Source organism: Pseudopipra pipra, chromosome 11 (genome assembly GCF_036250125.1).
Source record: "Pseudopipra pipra isolate bDixPip1 chromosome 11, bDixPip1.hap1, whole genome shotgun sequence".
Classification (NCBI taxonomy): Eukaryota; Metazoa; Chordata; class Aves; order Passeriformes; family Pipridae; genus Pseudopipra; species Pseudopipra pipra.
The window spans coordinates 17264873-17283717 of record NC_087559.1 but is presented as its reverse complement, the minus strand read 5'-3'; the positions used below and the strand labels follow the sequence as shown (position 1 = coordinate 17283717).

Below are 18845 nucleotides of genomic sequence, written 5' to 3'. Positions count from 1 at the left end.
TTGGTCTGTGGATATCTTTCCATTCCTTCCGTAATTTAAGAAACAAAACTCTATTCAACTCCTTTCTCAATCCAAATCTTGGAAGGTTAACTGGTCTGCTCCATAAATTGCCCTCAAATGAAATGACTAGGCTGACTCAGCTGGTTTGTGTGTGGTGCTGCTGCAGTAAATGTTTGTAGTTTTATTGGCAGTGCTGGAGAACAGCACCACTGTGGCTGAGTTCTTCCCTGGGGTTGTACTACCCTTTCCTGTGAGGTCTCTGGGAAACTGCCTTTCCCTAGGTATGGCCAGCAGTCCAGAGCTGTTGAACAGCACAAATGCTAAAGGATATTGATACTCTGTGGTCTGTACTTACTGTGGTAACTGAGGGGAAGCGAAGATGTCTTGTGCTTAGCGAGAGTCCGTTTGCAGGCTCTTTTGTTGGATGTTTTACTCCAGAAATACCAGTCCTTCTGCCTTGAACTTCCATGAGTTTTGTGTATTATCTTGGTGCTGGGTGAGTGTCTAAATGGATCCATCAGCAATTGACAGTCTCACTCACAAGTATTTGCAGAACTATGTTCAGTCTATGTGAAATATGTAAGGGTTTCTTATTTTTCAGTCCGGCAGCAAATTCTTCTTCCTGCTGTATTTGCCACTGTTTTGATACACTCCTTCAGAGTTAGACTTAGCAAAAATCAGGTGTGTGTCTGAGCTACTAGTACAGAGCCTGGACCATCTTTTGGTTGTTAGCTTGCTCTATTCTTACTTATTTCTCTTTCTTGGCTGATTAGTATCCCCTGTTTCACTTGGTAATCTGTCTTCTGCAGTGAGGCAGTCCAGGGGTTTCAGAGGAAATGTCAGGTGCCACAGGCTAGAAAAAGAGACCAGGAATATGAAGTGGTCAGAAAAACTAAACCCAGTGGCACTGGCTGAAGACAAAGCAGACTCAAAACTGAGCTCTGGATAGTGTAATCTTCTGAGTGGGTTTTGGGATTTTCAGTCTGTGCATTTTTCCTTCCCTATTTTCATTGTCCTCTCCATATTAGTGGTTTAAGGGCTGTTTTTTCTCTCTGTGGTATGTGTGGGTGATACATCTGTGAGGCTTAAGTAGTGTTCTCAGTTATTGTCATGCTGAGGGACATTTGCAGCTTCAGCAGCAGATTGCTTCACCTAGCTGTCCCTGTCCTATAAAGTGTGTTCTACTTCTTTTGCCAGAACTGAAGAACTGTTAATTATCCTGCAGTGCTTCTGGGCTATCGAAATGGTGATGGTAGGTGTGTAATTTGTCTTTTTGCATTGGTTTAGAAAATTCTAGGTGATGGGAAATGAAAGCTTTGGAGATAAGGCAATAAAGACTCGAAAGACAATCGCTATTCTAACATATGGTTTAGCCAGGATGGGTAATGTTTTCCTCAGATTTCTATGTGGTCTTTGTGATCCCAGTTCCTACTTTTTTTTTAGGATTCTCCCCCTATCTGCCTGCAACAGCAATTCAACTGTACTTTTATTGCTGTTCTGTTCTATGGTTGGTTTGGTTTTTTTCATGTGGATATTGATTTGCTGGGGGAAAGACCCCACAAACCTTAATCCATATTGGCACAAGTATTTGGGACCCATCAGACCACGGTGGTGCTTTGCCACTACAAGCTGACTCGAATGATTTATGTCATCAGGGACCATTAACTGAAGGTCCATTTCAGGAGCTGTTCCTGTAACACTGAAAGATATGGTTTGATTTGAAATCCTGCTCAAGATGAAATGGTTTACAGAAAAATAGCTGGGAACAAGTATTTTCAGACAAATGTCTCAAGTGATAATAAATATGTGTTTATTGCACACCTTAATAGGAATCTTGGAGCTTAGTTGCAGCCTAAGTAAAGAGTGGTTTCTGTCAAAGACCTTTTTACAGAACAGATACATCTTTTGAACAGGCGTCCTCCAAAACACATTTTTAAAAGAAATTTTTTCTCAGTACTTCTTACCACATTTTTTTCTCGGTACTTGTTACCACATTTTTTAGATAGTAGCAAATAACTGTGGCCGCTTCAGCCTATTCTGCTGTTTCAAAATCCATTTTCAGTAGCTTTCAGTTGAAACAGAGGAAATTCTTAGAGAAGTATTTGGAGTTTTTGGAAGGGTAGACTTAGTATTACGGAGTAAAACAGCTTCAGCAGAGATAAAAGCATATTTTGCCTGTTCAATGACAGAAATCAAAGGTGTCCTTCCTCTCACCTAACACATCTTTCTAGAATTCCCAGAATAGCTGGGATCCAAGAAAATAAAAGCTGCCTCAGCTGTGATGAGAAATGCCAGTCAGAAGCTTGAGAAAACAAAGGAACAAATTCTTGTCCAGAGAGAGAGAGAGTTCATTTACCTGCCAAATTTTGAAATTCCTTTATGCACTGTTGTTCTTTGTCATGGAATTAAAGGAACGAGCTTATTTTTGTGAGTGAGAGCATGAGATCAGCAAGAGGAAGGAAGAGAAGCAAACTGAGAAATTGTTCCTAGTTCTGTACACCATATATTATCTCTGAGCCCTACAGCACAGAGAATCAACAGTCATGTTAGAACACATTTATCTCAAGTGAAATGATGGCTTGCACATGCCTCAGAGAGAACAGTGACTGGAGTCAGATTGATCATCATCAGGTAAAATGGAAACATTCCATAGGCAAAACCAGAGTTTGATCCAAAGAGTCCCAGCTGAACCTCCCGATCCATCAGAGGCCCGTTCCCTTTAAAGCTTTTGTTTGTCTGTATTGTGGATGCTTTTTCATTCATCACAGGTAAGTTTAGACAAGCTAAACCTACTTACATAGACTAAGAGATTAACTGCTTTTTATTTCTCCACTCCATGTTTTGCCTCTGTGACACACTGCACGCTGTGTGCTGTTTCCTGTATTAAATCTGCACATACCTACACCTGCGTAGAAGCCCATGGTAAGATTCCTTGCTTGTTACATAGAGTAACTCCTGCACATTCCCAGGCTTCTACATTTCTTAGCTCTGTGATCTCATTAATGGCTATGAAAAAGTAGAAATTCTAACACTGAAGTGGCAAAGAAAAGTAAAAGCAGGTGCAGCCTTGTAGTGTGAGGGAGACGAATACTTACAATGAATTTAATGGTACATAATAGGAAATGGGTTTGCTGGCTGAGGAGAGGGATAGACACTAGGTAATCTAGGAAGTGAAATTCCTTACATGCTTGACCAGGGAGTCTTTTGGCTATATTTAAGCTTTTTCTACTGCCCCTTGTTCAGGGAGTGTGTTAAGAAGTGGTTGGGGGAGGAATTGGGTAGAAACTTTTAAGTGACTGAAAAGCAGACATGGTCACTCCTGAGAATTGCATGGCAAAGGCTCAGAAAGGACCAACGTGCTACACAGCTGCTTTGGGAGCAGAGAGAACAGCTGTCAGAAGATATGACAAGTCTGTGGAGAAAGATAAATTGCTAAAACACTTATTCCTCTGGAGTGAAACATTCTTCAGGGAACTTGTATTTGAACAGAAAATTGTAAGTTCTTTTTTATGAAGGCAAAGCCCCTTCCCAGGGTGAAAATAGGAAGTAATTAAAATAATACTGATAATTTGGAAGGGATCAGATTACTGAAAATGAGTTTGCTTTGCTCTAGGAGAAACTTGGGAAAGGAGGGTGAAAGAGGGGGAGAAGTAAACAAATAAATTAACCAAAATAATGAGATTACGGGAAACAGGAATTTCTTTAAAAAGAAAACAAACCTGGGTGAAATAAGCAACTTAGACAAGCAGATACTTTCCAGCAGATGATTAGACTTGGCTACCAATATCCAGAAGTGAATTAAATATGAGCTGAAAGATTTGAAATGGTGGGAAAAGCTTCACTGACGTTGGATTAAGTGTTTTGAAGGTAGAGAAAAGGCAGCCTCCTAGAGGAAGATAAGAATAGTTAGAGCAATACCATATGGCATGATTCAAACTGAGAGGTGCAATAGAGACTGTTTTCAGAGGAAGGCACTGTTGCTGGAAAGCAGCTGCAGGTGAGAGGTGTTGACTTGGAGGTGATGATGGAGGTGAGCAGGGGGCTGGTGACAGCTGAGCAGTTCATAAAGCAGTCACAGGAAGCTGGGCACAGAACTATTGGTGCAATGCCTTGTTTTGCACTGTGAATCAGCTTCTGGTAGAGGAAGAAAAAGTGAATCAGGTGTGAGATGAAGCTTTTTGTAACAGCTGAAGCCATGTCAAATAAGCAACAAAACAGTGACCTGTAAATCTCAAAACTGAATAAAAATTTCCAGCCTGAATATCAACAATCAAAAAAGACCTGTGGGATCTTCTCTTGCCAGTTAAAGGCCAACCTAGTATAAATTTGAGAGGTTATGTAATCTACAGTGGAGAAGTCTCAAATTCTGTTCACATGGTCATAAAGTCTTTTTGGATTTGAGAAATGTAAAAAAACGCTATAAAAAGTCTTGAAAGTGCTTAAAAGCAGACTGGTCTATTTTTATAAACTGCAGCTCTGCAGTGCTGTAAGTCAGACTTCCTGGAAGCACTTTGTACATACACTAATTTAGTGTTTGAATACATTACAGAAATATGTTAAGATCAAAAAGTTGAAGTTCTGCCTAGGTAACGTGGTTTGCATCAATTTGAGTAAGTGAAATATGGGGTTTTCCTGAGCCTTTGAATAATTTTTGAGAGATAAACCCCAGGGAATGTGTTAAGTATCAATAGCCTGTACTACCTAAAAGGACAAATTTTGTGAATTTTGTGTGTGCAAAATGATTGGGTAAAGGGGAACAGTAAGAATTCTGTGATGATGATGATGAAAGCTGATGAAGGCTGTGCAAACAAGCATCAAAGAACAATATGGCAGAAAACACATAACGCCTGAACAAGTGCAAAAGGTATTTACTAAGCTCTGAAAGGGCTGTAAAAACTGGCAATATGAAGAATTGTTCCAGTGCAATCACCCCAGTATTTGCCATTCCTTTAGGGGATGGGATGTTGTTTAGTTTTTTCCTTTGTGGTTAAAAATGATAAATTAATTGAACCAAATCTACTCTGCTTTCTGAATCTTTATGTAAGATTGCAAACTGGTAGTAGAGTTCAGTTACCAGTAATTTGCTTTGAGATGATCTTGAGATAATCCTTTGCTATGTAATCAACTTTTCTGTAAGTTTATGTCCAGCTTTTGTTGTACTACTACATCTCTGTAAATTTTCCTGTATGCAGGCATGATAGAAAGGTGATGGGAATCACTTTTACCCTCTTAATCATCCTCCAAGCAATTCCAGGGTCATAGACTGTGTGTTGAAGCTCTTTATGTTACTGTGTGGGTGAGTTAGTGAGTGTTGAGAGATTTATCTTAAGATGAAAACTTAAATTATTGTTCCATTTTGCAGTCTGATTCTAGAACTGATAGTTCCTGCATCCTTTATGCTTGCCTAAAATATATAACTGATGATACTATACATTACTAACTTATATTCTTAAGACCTTTTGAATTAAACTGACACAAACCCTCTGTATAGATGGTCTTTTTCAGCCTAAACTAGTCTTTAATAGTTGAGTTAAACAATTTCTGTGTTACACTTGGACCTGTCCCTGTGTGGACATCCCATCCTGTGGATAGATATTCCACACTAAAATTGCAGCCTCCTTCTTTGCTATCCCCTAACAATTATAACTGGGTTTTGGTTTATTCTCATTTGCTTTAAATTGTCATCTTTGTTCATTACCTTACTTTTGCATGACCTTTTTGCTTTAGCTGGGGTGAAATATTCTGTAAAGTATTTATGCAGGGAGTGGGGCCAGGAAGCCATTTTGTGTAGGAAATAGGGTGGGTGTTTCCAAGATAAAAATTCCTTTATGATAATTGTGTCACTGTGTTTTTGATGAGCAGAGAGAGTTGGCCATCCAGGTCTGTGTTGATACCACAGTGTCACCTGCATTGGTGACACTCTGTGTGCTGGACATGAAGAGGAGTAACACTGGTGCAGTGTTAGGAAGATAACACAGAAACCCCTAGAATTCATATCCATTAATTAATAAAGTTAATACATATCTCTATCATATCCAATTGCAAATTTGAATCTCATTAGGGGTCAATGAGTACTCAAAATTACTCTACTCTTGACATATATGAAGGTAAAACTCTTTAAATTAATCCAAAGTTTAATTATCTACAGCTAATTAATATACCTGAATCCCAGTGTAACTAAAATGGGGAGCAGTGTGACATCCTTAATTCAAAAGCTGCACTCCATCACGTCCCTCTGAGTGTTGCTTGCTCTATTTAAAAGGCACCATTAGATTTTTTTCTTTTCTTTTTTTTTCCCCTCCATCATAGCCTCAGGTTGAGATTGTTTGTAATCTTCCATGATTTCCATGGGAAGACAGGGGTTTGGTCTGGCTGCACTGCAGTCATGGTGCACCTGGCTGTAGCACAGGGCACACACAGACACCAGGCTGAGAGTCAAGAGTGCTGATAGGGAGGTAAAATGTTTTACAGGGGGAAGGTTATGAGATGGTCAGTTTGGGATTCTGTAGTACTACCCTTGTGCCTTCTGCAAAGGGAAGTGGCAGCTGTGGAGTAGCTTCTGTTGGAGAGGGAGGAAAATACTCTCTAGGGAAGCAGAGGAGAAATGTGAATACTCCATGAACAGTTCACATTCTGATCCAAGCAAATTTTCAACCCAAACAGAAGAATATCTTTAGGCATCTAAAGGAGTTAGTGATGGCTGAAGCAATTCCTTGGTATTGTTCAAGTCCTCTGGAGAGTGCTGGTCCATGGGTTCTGTGGATCAGTTTACTCCAATGAGGAAGATGAGCACAGGTGCCTGGATGTTTTGCATAATGTGCATGCTGGTTCTGTTTTCCAGCAGTACCTGTGTCATTGCCCAAAGCTCGTGGGAATGACTGATGAGTAGACAGGAACTTGCTTTTGCAGGTTTTTCCTACAGAAACAGATATGGTTTAGGATACTGTTCTGCCTGTCTTCCCTCGTGACATGGCACAAGGATTTTTTTCACTGCTCTTACTCAGAGTGCTTGTTTGAGTCACTGTGGAAGGTGTGCCATTTCCCACCTGTGTATGGATCCCTAACACGAGACAGTTGTGTCTGACCAGGATTCATCCTGGATCCCCACTAACAGGTCGGGTATCACTTGCATGGGATGGTGTTAGACTGCACCTGGTACTCCCTCACACCTTTCTGAGCTGTATATCCCACGGATTGGGTCTGGGTGCAGAAATTCTGGAGCTTTCTTAGGAGAGCTCTCCCCATGTGTGTGCAAGCCGTGTATTCCAGCTGGGAGTGCTGCACTGTGCCTGCAGAGGGTTGTGCTCGGGGGTGGCTCAGAGGCACAGTTTATTTGCCTGTTACTTGGCAGAAGCATCACAGTGTCCAAGTTCCTGTCTGGGTTCTTTAAAATATAAGGTACAGGTTTCTCAGGGGTGGAGTTGCTCCTCCTGAACCCTGTTATATACCACTCCTCAGCTCTGTAAGGATGTCACTGTGTGTGTCACACTGCCACACACACACCTGACTCCTTGGTTGCTTTACCAAGGACAGGTATAATTTTGATCTCATCTTACTGTTCCTAGGTGGGTTTTAAATGAGTGTGGCCAATTCTAACCACCTACTTCAGATTAAGAAATTTAAACTGTAAAAGTGGAAACATCTCAGTTCTTCTGGTGCTGTTTGTATTCTCATAAAGTATTTTTTCCCTCACTGGTTGGTATAATCCTTCAAAGTTAATTTGCAGCAAAATATACAACCTTTCTGTGTAATTTGGCTCTTACCCTTGTCAGCCAGAAGGAATTTTTACCTTAATACAAGTATATTTAATTTCATCCTATATTTGAAGGATATTGCTATATATGCCTTGCCTTAAGCTTGAATGAAAATGTTGATGAAATAGTATTTCAATTTCTAATAAATACATTACATGTGAAACATAATCAAATGAGGCTGACATTTTAAGTCCTTGTGGGCTATATATTTAAGAAAAAGATGCTTTCAGAAATTCCACAGATGTGGAAACAAAGAGGGTACCTAACTTATTTCAGAATCCTTTAGGTTTTACCTACATGGACTCTAAATGAATCTTGTAGACAACATACTTTTTTCCTAAAGTTCAGGTGTGTCTCTAGCTCCAGATACAGAGAAATTTGGCTTAATTTTTCCAAGCTTTTTGAATAAATTGGTATCTTTTCTGCTTCAAAGCTGTTTAGAGACTGAAAAAGGAAAATAAAATTGCCTTTTTCAGTTTTTAATCAGTTTTTCAATTCTGAGTAGAGTGATAAGCTTTAGGACATTGGTCTTTCTGCAGGTACTGCATAGAGAAAAAATAAATTCAAATTATTAAGACAAAAGCTTTTATACTCAGTATATTTTATGGAAAATTATACACATTATGACATTGCAGTTTAAAACTGTGAAGTGCAAGTAAGGTATTTCCTCTCCCAATGTGTATGCAGTTCAAAAAGCAATGTCTGTTTGTTTGAAGACCCATTGACTCAAAGTATTAAGTTTATAGTTGACTAAAATAAGCACAGGCTTTCATACAGGTTGGTTGTAATTTTACACTTAATACAAGCTCTTAATACAAGAAAACTGTGTATAGCAAACCAATGCTTTTATACTGTAATCTCCATTTAATAACAGGGCACTTCTGGTCAGCAGAGGAGACTTGGCTGCCTTTTCCAAGTGAAGAAACAATACAATTTGGTCAGGCTTCCTGGCATTCCTTGTTTCTCTTGCCTGTGACAGATGTTGGATTTGTGTGGGTGTGGTGGGCTTTTTATAGCACTGACTGAAGAAAAAGTAGGTTGGGGAGATGACAGTAAAGGACTTTCCTCTGTCCTTTTAGATCTGAAGATGCAGCAGTCTAAATAGCACAGTGGGAATGTGGTGAGCTTGAGGACCAAACCATCCCTTGAAGTGGGTTGTTAGATGTCTATCTTAATTGCTTCCTAATTTTGCAGAATGTGTTCCCTCCCGAAGCAAAGGAGCAATTAAGGCTGAATGAGTTGAGAGCTGCCTCCCTGCCACATGAGAGCACTCTGTTAGAGAAACAGGCTGTGGCTCTGAGATGAGCAGGTGTATTGAACCCTTTTAGTCCTGGAGACCTCCTGGAGCTTGGCTTGTGCTGGCAGGTTGTCTGGAAGAAGGATGGGACTGTAACAGCTCCTTCCCACTTGGTCTTCTCTGTTACACACAGATTTCTGGATTTCATCTGTGCAATGAGGAGTTCAGGAGTTCAAATTCTTATAGTTTGATAGAGAAAGATCTTGATCCATAGGTAAATACCAAAGATGAGACCTCTGAGCTGCTTTAAACAGTTCTGTCATCCAAAGCTGCTTCAGGGATTGGTTTAGGCTAATGGTATCCTTCCCTACATTTTACATCTCATCCAGATGGGAATGGCAGGGACAGAACGTGCATGCTGTTTGATGACAAGCAGAGGTTTTGGTCCAGCTGAAACTAAAGCAGTTTGCAAAGACTAGCAACAAAGCCATGGATTAACAGGTCTTACTGCATGTCCTTCTCAAGAGTGCCTTGTGATGACACATGTTGGTGGCCAGTACTGGAGCAGAGCTTGAGCCAAGGGTACCTGTGTTGCACCAGCACTTTGCAGACAGGACTTTACAGGCTTGGAAGTGATCTAACATGTGATGTTCTGTAGCTGTGGAGAGAGAGAGTGCTTAGATGGGAGATGGGAGTGTGTTCATAATGTGTGATACCTGGATATGGGGAGAAGTGGAAACTATAGGTATGTTTTCTTCAATTATTCTTATTCCATTTTACATTTGTCTTAGTGTCTGCAATGGACTGTGTTTGCTGTCTTTATAGGAGGAAGAGGAGCAAGAGGAAGAAGATGATGATGAAGATGATGATGACACAGATGACCTTGATGAACTAGATACAGACCAGCTGCTGGAGGCTGAGCTGGAGGAGGATGAGAACAACGAGAATGCTGGTGAGGATGGAGAAAATGACTTTTCTCCCTCCGATGATGAGGAGATTGCCAACCTCCTGGAAGAGGGAGATGAGGGTGAAGATGAGGATTCTGATGCTGATGAGGAAGTCGAGCTGATTCTTGGAGATAGTAAGTGTGTGCCCAGCTTGGTGAGCTTGTCCTCTGGTTAAGGTCCTGAAAAATATGCAACATCTAAATCTCCCCTGAAATGACTTAGCTGAGGCACAGATCATCATCCTTGTTCACCTGTGGCCTCTAGGTAATCTGCTGGTATAAACAGCTCTTATATGAGAGAACAACTGTGCATTCTGGAAAAGGAGGTATCTCCTTTCTTCAAGTGCTCCCAGGTGTGTGTGTGAGAACTTGGCAGGCCAAGAAACTCCACGTGAAGAAGCCTTGTCTGATTGCTTGCCTGTCCTGCCCTTCAAGGGGACACAGGTTTAACTGTTACTTCCCCTGTCCTTTGCATCATTTGTACCTGTAAGGACAAGAAACACTTTTGGTCCTTGGTGCTGTTCTTTCTCTCTTGTAATGGAAAGCCAACATGGCATTTCTGACTTCACTTCCTTTATCAGACTGTTCTGAAGCTAACATAACTTTTGGGATACAGTTTAAATTGTTCTCTTTTTCTGGCACTCCACAAACTCCACAAAACTTTCTAACCACTGAGTTAGAAAGTTAAAGTGTGTGTGTGTGTGTGTGTGTGTGTGTGTGTGTGTGTGTGTACCCCAGGGAACCTGGGCAGCCAACTGGGTGAGGAAGGAGTAATTGAGGGACTTTTAAAGGGCTCCAGGGAGCAGGAGCAACCTGGAACATGCCGAACAGGAGTGGGCAAAGGGGCGTGGCACAGCAGGGAGGGCACAGCATGGCAGTTTGTGCAGGCAGAGTGAGCAGGAAGGGTTTGTTTCTGATCATCCAGGAGCATCCAATAGAGGCAGCAGAGTCAGTAGCTGGTAAGAAAGAGCAAAGAGATCCTTTCAGCCCAGTCTTATTAGCATATTAGTTTAAGCTCCCTCAGTTATGGTGTTGATACCCTGTAAAGCTCGATCCCTTAGAGCTGTGGGAGTCACTGTACCAGCCCTGTCAGAGGCCTCCAGACAGACAGACCTGCTGATGGCAGATGCAGCTCTCCAGGTCACAGGTTGCCAGGAGTGCCTGATGCCTCTTCCTGAGACTGGAAGCAAGGTCAAGTGACCTGGGAAGAATACAGAGATGCTGCTTGCCACTGTAGGGAAAAAAATTGTGTGGCAAAAGCTGAACTGGAGTTGAAGCTGCCAGAAATGGGGATGGGGGGCAGTAAAAAAAAGTCTTCTCAAATACATTAATGGAAATAGGCACTATAGAAATATCATTGGTCCATTCCAGGATGGAGATGGTCTCCTCACAAACAGGGACAGAGACAAGGCAGAGGTGTTTATGCTTTCTTTGCCTCTGTCTTCAACATGGTGATGGACCAAGGGAGTCTCAGTGCCCTGAGCTGGAGAACCAAGACTGAGAATGATCAACTCCCAGTTGACCCTGAAACTGTGCTGGATCTGCTGTTCCAGCTGGATCCCTACAAATATGGGGCCTGATGGGATTCATCCCAGAATCCTCAAAGAGCTGCTGATGTCATCACAAAACCTCTCTCTCTTTTTTTTTTTTTTAAGTGGTCTTGGGAATCCAGAGAGGTTCCAGCTGACTGGAGGCTGGTGAGTGTTGTCCCAGTTTTCAAGGAGGACCTTGGAAACTCCAGCCCTGTCAGTCTCACTTCAGTGCCTGGTAAAGTTAAGGAGATTATTCTGGGAGGGATTGAAAACACCTGAAAGACCACACAGTCAATTGGTCACAGCCAGCACAGATATGAATCCATTAGAGAGTGTGCAAAGGAGGGCAACAAAGATCATGAAGGGCCTTGAGGGGAAGCTGTGTGAGGACACTGAGGGCACTTGGTGTGTTCAGGCTGGAGAAGAAGAGACTGGGGGGAGACCTCATTGCAGTTACAACTTCCTGGGGAGGGGCAGGCACTGATCTCTGCTGTCTGGGGACCAGGGACAGCACCCAGGGAATGGCCTGGAGTTGTGCCAGGAGATTTAGGTTGGATGTTAGAAAGAGGTTCTTCACTCAGAGGGTGGTTGGGCTCCCCAGGGCAGTGGGCACAGCACCAAGGCTGTGCTCAAGGAGAGTTTGGATAATACTCTCAAGCATATGATGTAACTCTTAGGGATAGTCCTGTGCAGGGCCGGGAGCTGGACTCTGATCCTGATGGGTCCCTTCCAACTCAGCATATTCTGTGAACATACAGTAGGTGTGTTTTAAAGCAAAGTAAGTCAAAGAACAGTTGAAACAGGGGAGTGAGAATGGCTTTAGTTCCTTGTGCTTTAGAAGAGGTTCTGATTCCTTTTTGGGAATAGTCCATGATGAACCTTTTAAGTATGAATTTGTCTTCCTCCCCTTTTGTCACCCCCTTGGGGACGTTAGATAGGTTTGTCAAAGCAGTGTATTTATTGTGCAGATCTTTCAGGAGCTTGTTCCTGGGCCAGCTGGGTGTAATTTTTTGAAATGCACATGTGACATAGGATAGAAGAAGTGTATTGAATTCTCACCAGCAGCATGGCTGACTCTTGATTCTGTTTCCTGTTCTTCTATAATCCAAAATGGCAACTTCCAGGCAGGTCTATGCAAACTATGGTAAGCAGTTAACTGCAATCAGATTTACCTATAGACATAGAGCTCAAAATTGGAAAGTTGTGTGGTGCACTGGAGAATAGTGAGCTTTCCTCTGGGGTTAAAAAAACCCCAGCAAAACTCCAACTTTTCGAGCTTCTCTTTATCCCCATAGTTTCTGGATTGTTATCTTGCTTATGCTTCTTTCCCTCTTACTGTGTAAGTGTGGCTGCTGCAACTCTGGCTTAACTACCCTTAGGTGGCTGTGGCTGTTCTGGGAGCACTGATGACCCTCAGCTTAGGCTCAGTCTGAGGGATGGTGAGATGGAGCATCCCTTGGTGATCACAGTGGAAGGGCAGCTGGCTGATCATCAGGGAGGAGGGCTGGGGGAAAGGGTTTGTGCCCTCTCTGCTTGCCTGTGATTTTTTTTTTTCCCCCCCTAAGGATAGTGTGTGGGAAGGGATGAACCTTCCAGAAGGCCTTGCTTACCTTGACAGGCATTTTACAGATTCAGTATAACTGAGATGGCTAAGAGGAAGTCCTGGTGTCTTTTTCTTTTCTTTTTAACTATTTTTAATACCTAGTTTACTGCTGCATCCAATGAATTCGCATAAGAAAAAGAGCCAACATCACCTCTAAGGTAAGGCAGGAGCCCTCTTGCTTGCCAGAGCTGCTACCACTCCCCTCTTGCACAACTGAGGGAGTAGAGAACTTATGTTTTAAGATAAAAAGCAAGCGTGTGTGTGTGTGTGTGTGTGAGACTGCTTCTGGCAAATCCTTTCATGTCTTTATTCTGTAGCACAATGAAGAAAACCAGCAAAAGCACAGTTTTCAGGTCACCTTTAATGAGTGCCATGTAGTTAAATTCATTACCGAAACATTTGGGTTGCTAGAGGAAGGTTCTGCTTGTGAATGTAGGGATTGATTCCCCCTCAGAGGGGTCCATCTCACTGCATAATGAATTACCCCATGCACATTACACAGCAGCCCTATTTCACCACATCAGGCTGGTGGAACTGTCCAGCTGTGAGGAGTGACTGCTACATCTGTCCAGCCCCTGGCACGGAGAGCTGTGCAGGCAGCTCACTGCTGGTGTCCTCCCCACCTTGTCGGGGGGAAAACCTGCGAGCTCATAGGAACTGCACTGGCTAAAGCTGCTCTCCTTGAGCTTCTCTTTTAAGCAGGGAAGGAAAGCTCTGGTGCAGATTTCCTGGCTGCTGCTGAGTGATTTGGAGCACTAATGGCTCTGGCTGCCTCTGTCAGTGCTGAGGAGCTGTGGCCTCGAGCAGGGGTGTCCCAACAGCTGTGCTCTGCCATAAACCAAACATAACCCACGTGTCTCCTTTCCAGCCGACAGCTCGGATAACTCTGACTTGGAGGACGACATAATCCTGTCTCTGAATGAGTGAGGAGCGGCTGCCGGGCGGGGTGTTGGCAGGAGGAGATGCTCCCTTCCCAACAGAAGACCAGAGACCAAATTGGAAACCAGTTCTGAGCACCCCAGCCCTGCTTTTCCTGGGAGAACCCGAGGAACTCCTGCCAGCCCGCTGTGTTGGTTTGAGTCAGTTGGAGGCTCGGGGCTAAGTCTCAATAAAGAGACCTGGGGTTAGGCCTCATTTCTCTCTGCCTTTTTTTTTTTTATTTTTTATTTTAGGCTGAGATGATTCTCCTCTTCAAGGAAACTTCTGAAGATATTTCACAATATATTTTCTTTGTATAAAGTTCTTTCCTAAAGAACAAAAATAGTTTTATAAAAAAAAATAAAAAGAAAAAAAAAGGCAAGTGTTCTAGTAAAGAGGGGATGACCTTTGTATTCCTGTAGTACCTTGTTACCATGGGGTAGGTTCAGGGGAGAAAAATTGTTTAAAATTAAATAAAATTAAAATTTATGCAACTACCAAGTGAAATAAGAGGATCATGATTTCTAATATTGTTGAGGAGTGAGAATATTTTTATTTTAAATATGATTTTATTTTTTAAAAAAAAGAACTACAGGTGTAATACCTGCTAATGCGCCAGTGTGTTCCAGATGCTTTTGTTGTCCAGGGAAGAGCCCCTGGAGTGTTTGCTAATGGAGGTAGTGATACCAGCTGTAGTGGGAGGCTGAAATCCTGGCTGGGCCTAGTCAGAGCTTGGTATTCCTGAAGACATGGGAATCTGGGATTGAAGTTTGAGCCCTTTTTCTCCCCTCTGCCCTTTGTGGTTCAAGTTTTTTAATCTTTCTTTCTTTTTTGTTTGTTTTTTTTTTTTCCTTCTTGCCCTCTGTGTGGAAACTGCAAATTGAAGGCCTTTTTCTTTAATGTAAAGTGTATTTATTAAAAAATTAAATACAAATCCTGTGTCTGTTTATGGCTGTGCATTGTAGCCATGCATTCCCCTGCCAGCCATGTAAAGTGGTGGTCCATGTGCCTGTGGAGCTTGGCTGGAGAGCAGCCAGGTGTAGCTGGTGGCCTGGCTGCAGCGAGGAAGGAAGGGCAGAGTAAACAGGAGTGAGCTTTGGGAGCACAGGCTCCATTAGGATGGACGTTGCACAGTGCCTGTGGGTTCCAGTCTGATCACTTGGGTTGCTTGACAGCCTGGAATTCCCAGTGTGGGCATCCAGGCGGGAGCTGGGACGTGCTGCTTGGTGCCAGGCTGTGGTGGTGTGTGAAGGTGCACTGGAGTGTCCACTGTGTAGCTGAGCTAGAGAATTCACCCCCTCCCTGGTGTGTGTCAGGAGCTGGGAGCAGCACAGCCCTCCTCCTGTGGTCTGGCATTGCCAGGCTGCCCTGTGGCTGGCTGGGCAGAACGCAAATCAGGGGCTCCTGTTGGTGCATGACCAGGGCCCTGCCCTCAGAACTGGCAGTGGAGTGTTTGATTTCACAGTGCAGCACCCACTGCACGGCGGGTCAGAGCTGGCAGGTGAGTGTGCTCCCTGCTTGCTTGGACAAGGCCACTACCTGTGCTGTTTATTCCCAGGTGTTCAGATTAACCCTTTCTCTGTTTTGCCCACTTTCAGAATAGGGTTTTAAGCAGAACAGGAAACTTGAGGCTTCTCACTCGACACTACAGCCAGTTTTCCACCATGAACTCTGCATTTCAACTAAGCTTAAGGTCCTGCTGGAAGAGGAAGGATTTCCTTTTTAACTGAGAGAAGGGATAGTTTTTCTTCCCTCAAGCATTGCATCTACTTAATGCACTTACCCAGGGCTGCTTGTTAATAATTAAAAAGAAAGGTTCTGCTGCAACTTATAATGGATAATTGTACCCTACAGAGTCGATAAAGATGAACGAGTTGCAATTACTACAGCATTTAAGGACAGCAATTGGAGCAGCATTCTGATTAAATGAGGGGATTGAAAATCAGATATGCCACCCAACAGCTGTGGAAGCAGTCTCTGCCTTATCAGAAACCATCTTATCCGACTTCACCATAGAAAATGTGCTGCTTAGGAGGAGGAAAAAGAAAGTAAAGCATGTACTCAGCTACTACTACCAGGGAACTGCTGTGCCAGATGCCTGTGTCTTGTTCTGGCATTATACTCCAGCTGTAATGGGCAGCATCTGCTGCTGGTTTGGGCCTGGCTGGCTCAGAGAAATTTGCCTACTAGTTGTGTGAAACAGAACCAAAACACGTAGGATGGAGCTCCTGTGTGTACATTTGACTTGAACCTGGGCTGCTGTAAGTATATCTCTGTAAGTACATCTGCTGTAAGCGCTCTCCCCTCCCACACCTGCCCTGACTTCACTGGACAGAGCCAAAGGGACTGTTTGGGCATTACCTCGTGGTGAAGGAGGTAGAGCCTGCAGGTCACCCCCCCAAACCTGCTGAAGCAGCCCCTGCTGCCTGTTCTGGGCAGACCCAGCCTCTCTGAAGTTAAATTCACAGCTGAGGGAGGCTGCCTGAACCCTGTGTTAGTGGGGGGTGTCACTGAAGGCTGCTGGTGAACAGGTGACTGTAACAGCCTGGGTGCAAATCAGGATTCAGACTTGGGGACTAGCAAGGATTTGTTTGTTTAAGGCCATAATTCTGCAGCTACTTGAGATGGGGGGAAAATCTCAGCATTTGGAAAAAATCACCTCTTCCCCTGACATCATGATTTAATCTATTTAAAAGTATAGTGCTTGGAAAAAGTCCTATAATCTTCTGGAATACACACAGCACATGGCTGACGTGATGCCATACAATATTTTTTCTATGCAGCTGTTACAGGTCCTGGCTTAGGGGGTGGAAGGAGATTTAAATGTCCTGCCAGCTGGCTGAGACACCCACCGACCTCTGCAGCAGAGAGGAGCCCCTGCAGGAAGGATGTGTTTCCTCCCACAATGTGAGCAGAGACGAGCCCAGCACAGCCTGTGCCCTCCTGTCAGTGTCGTTCCTATGTGTGGTCCTCCTCACTCTGGGACCCAACCCCAAATAACTGCTCAGCCCATTTGGTGCAGCACCACCCTTCTGTGGAGCACAGCCTGTGGAATGCCCGTGCCAGCACCTGGGAGGGAGAGCACGTCCCTGGGAGAGCAGGGTACAAACCCCGGGGCTGGGCAGTGGCTTAACCTTTGTGACAGGGAAGGGTGGTAACTGAGGTGTGATGGGCTCCTCAGCACTGGTCACAGCACACCCAGGGCTGGCCTTCATCCCTGTTTTTTTTTGTAGTAAAGGCAGCCAGCAACTGAAGTTAAAGACCCAAATGTTTGCTGAAGGAGTGTTTAAAATAAAGATGGAGTAGCTCAGTCTGAGCACTAATGCTCTCAGACCAGCCAACCCATCCTCTCACACCCAGTCCCACTTGAGTTTCAGAGCACCCTCAAAGAGCCCAGACCATTACCCTGCTGTGATTACCCCACTGCTCCTACTGTCCCGGGCTGAAAGGCACACCCACCTCCCAAACCCCCCAGCACTGTCATACCCCACATCTTCCTACATCACCCCGTGTCTCAGGCCTGCCCCATATTGTGGATCTTCTCCCCAGAACTGCAGCCCATCCCAGTTTAAGGGACAAGTCTTTGATGCTCTAAGATACAGATGTAGTGTTATTTTGCTGTAATGGTCAAGTCTTTTTCAGGCCTGTTTCTCTTGGACCAGCCTGGATACAAGTGTGAAGGGATGGGAAGGAGGACACAACTACAGGACAGGTCCTTTGGCCTTGGCACAGTCTGTTCAAACAAGGCTGTGGCTCCCTTGCATGCCAGGGAGCAGGAAGGCTCAGGTCATCATGTCAGAGGGATGCTGCTGCTTCTCTCCCAAGGTGTTTTTTCCTTAACTCTCTGACTTCTCCTTTTAATTTGTTGGTAGGAGGGAAATCTGTTTGGTCCATGCACACATGCTCACACCCATCAGCCCCTCTCTGGGAACAGAGATCCCATCATTAAAACTCTTACCCAACCCAACGCACGATGACGTTTACCTTCTAAATAACCCTATTTACTGATTTCACAAGGGAAGTGGGAGATGGGGGATTTCAGGCTGTTCCCTTGCCAGGAAGCGGTTGCAGCTTTTTTTTTTTTCCTTTCAATTCCTCACATTCACACACCATAACACACGCAGACACACACGAGGCCACGCCACAGCAGCTCGAGCTACAGCTCCCTGCCACCACAAAGCCAGGCAGGCACTGCTGTGGCACCATGACACGCTCTGCCTCAGGCTGCAGGACACCTCCAGGACACCTCCAATGCACAGGAGACTCCCACAAAAGGCTCTAAATCACTCTAGGACTCGGCCATGAGGGGCATTTAATAGCACTTGGTTTCAGATAACACTTAATCTTACAATTGTTGACATTTGACACTGTCTTCGGTACAACAGCATCGGGGACTTGGTCACAAGGTTTAAGTCCTTGTTCCTGTAACCTTGTAAAGCCGGGGCAGTCCAGCTCCCCTGCACCTCCCTGTGCCACCAGTGCAGCCAGCCTGGAGGGCGGCTGGGAGTGCTGGAGTTGCTCCTCTGCCCCCACAGCTTTCCCAGGTCCCTGCTGCTCCTGGCAGAGCAGCCAGCTCACCTCTCCCTGACCTGTGCCTGCACCCCCATGGACAACACCCTCTGTGGCCTCCGAGCTGCACTCGGGCCCTTACGGACAGAATTAACATTTTCTGGGGTACAGAAGATGCATCAAGTGAAATGCAAACCCTCTCCTGATCACACTAACTCATTAGATTTACTTTTAATATAATCACAGTATTGAATGTTAAAATAACAAAATAAAACTCAACAAACCAACCCACACTTGTTGATATCAACACATTATTAAATTAAGCAACTGCTCACACATGACCATG

General features: G+C 44.0%; 1 protein-coding gene across 2 annotated transcripts in view; it reads left to right on the top strand.

Annotated features, from left to right (window-relative positions):
* DCAF1 (DDB1 and CUL4 associated factor 1) overlaps positions 1–14924 on the top strand; it is a 50471-nt gene extending 35547 nt beyond the window's left edge. For both annotated transcript variants that reach the window (XM_064667902.1, XM_064667903.1), the window contains exons 23-24: positions 9817–10072; positions 13941–14924. In XM_064667902.1, the coding sequence (XP_064523972.1) occupies positions 9817–10072; positions 13941–13999 (315 nt within the window). In that variant the 3' untranslated portion in view covers positions 14000–14924. The remainder of the gene's footprint in view (positions 1–9816; positions 10073–13940) is intronic.
* The last annotated feature ends 3921 nt before the right edge of the window (positions 14925–18845 follow it).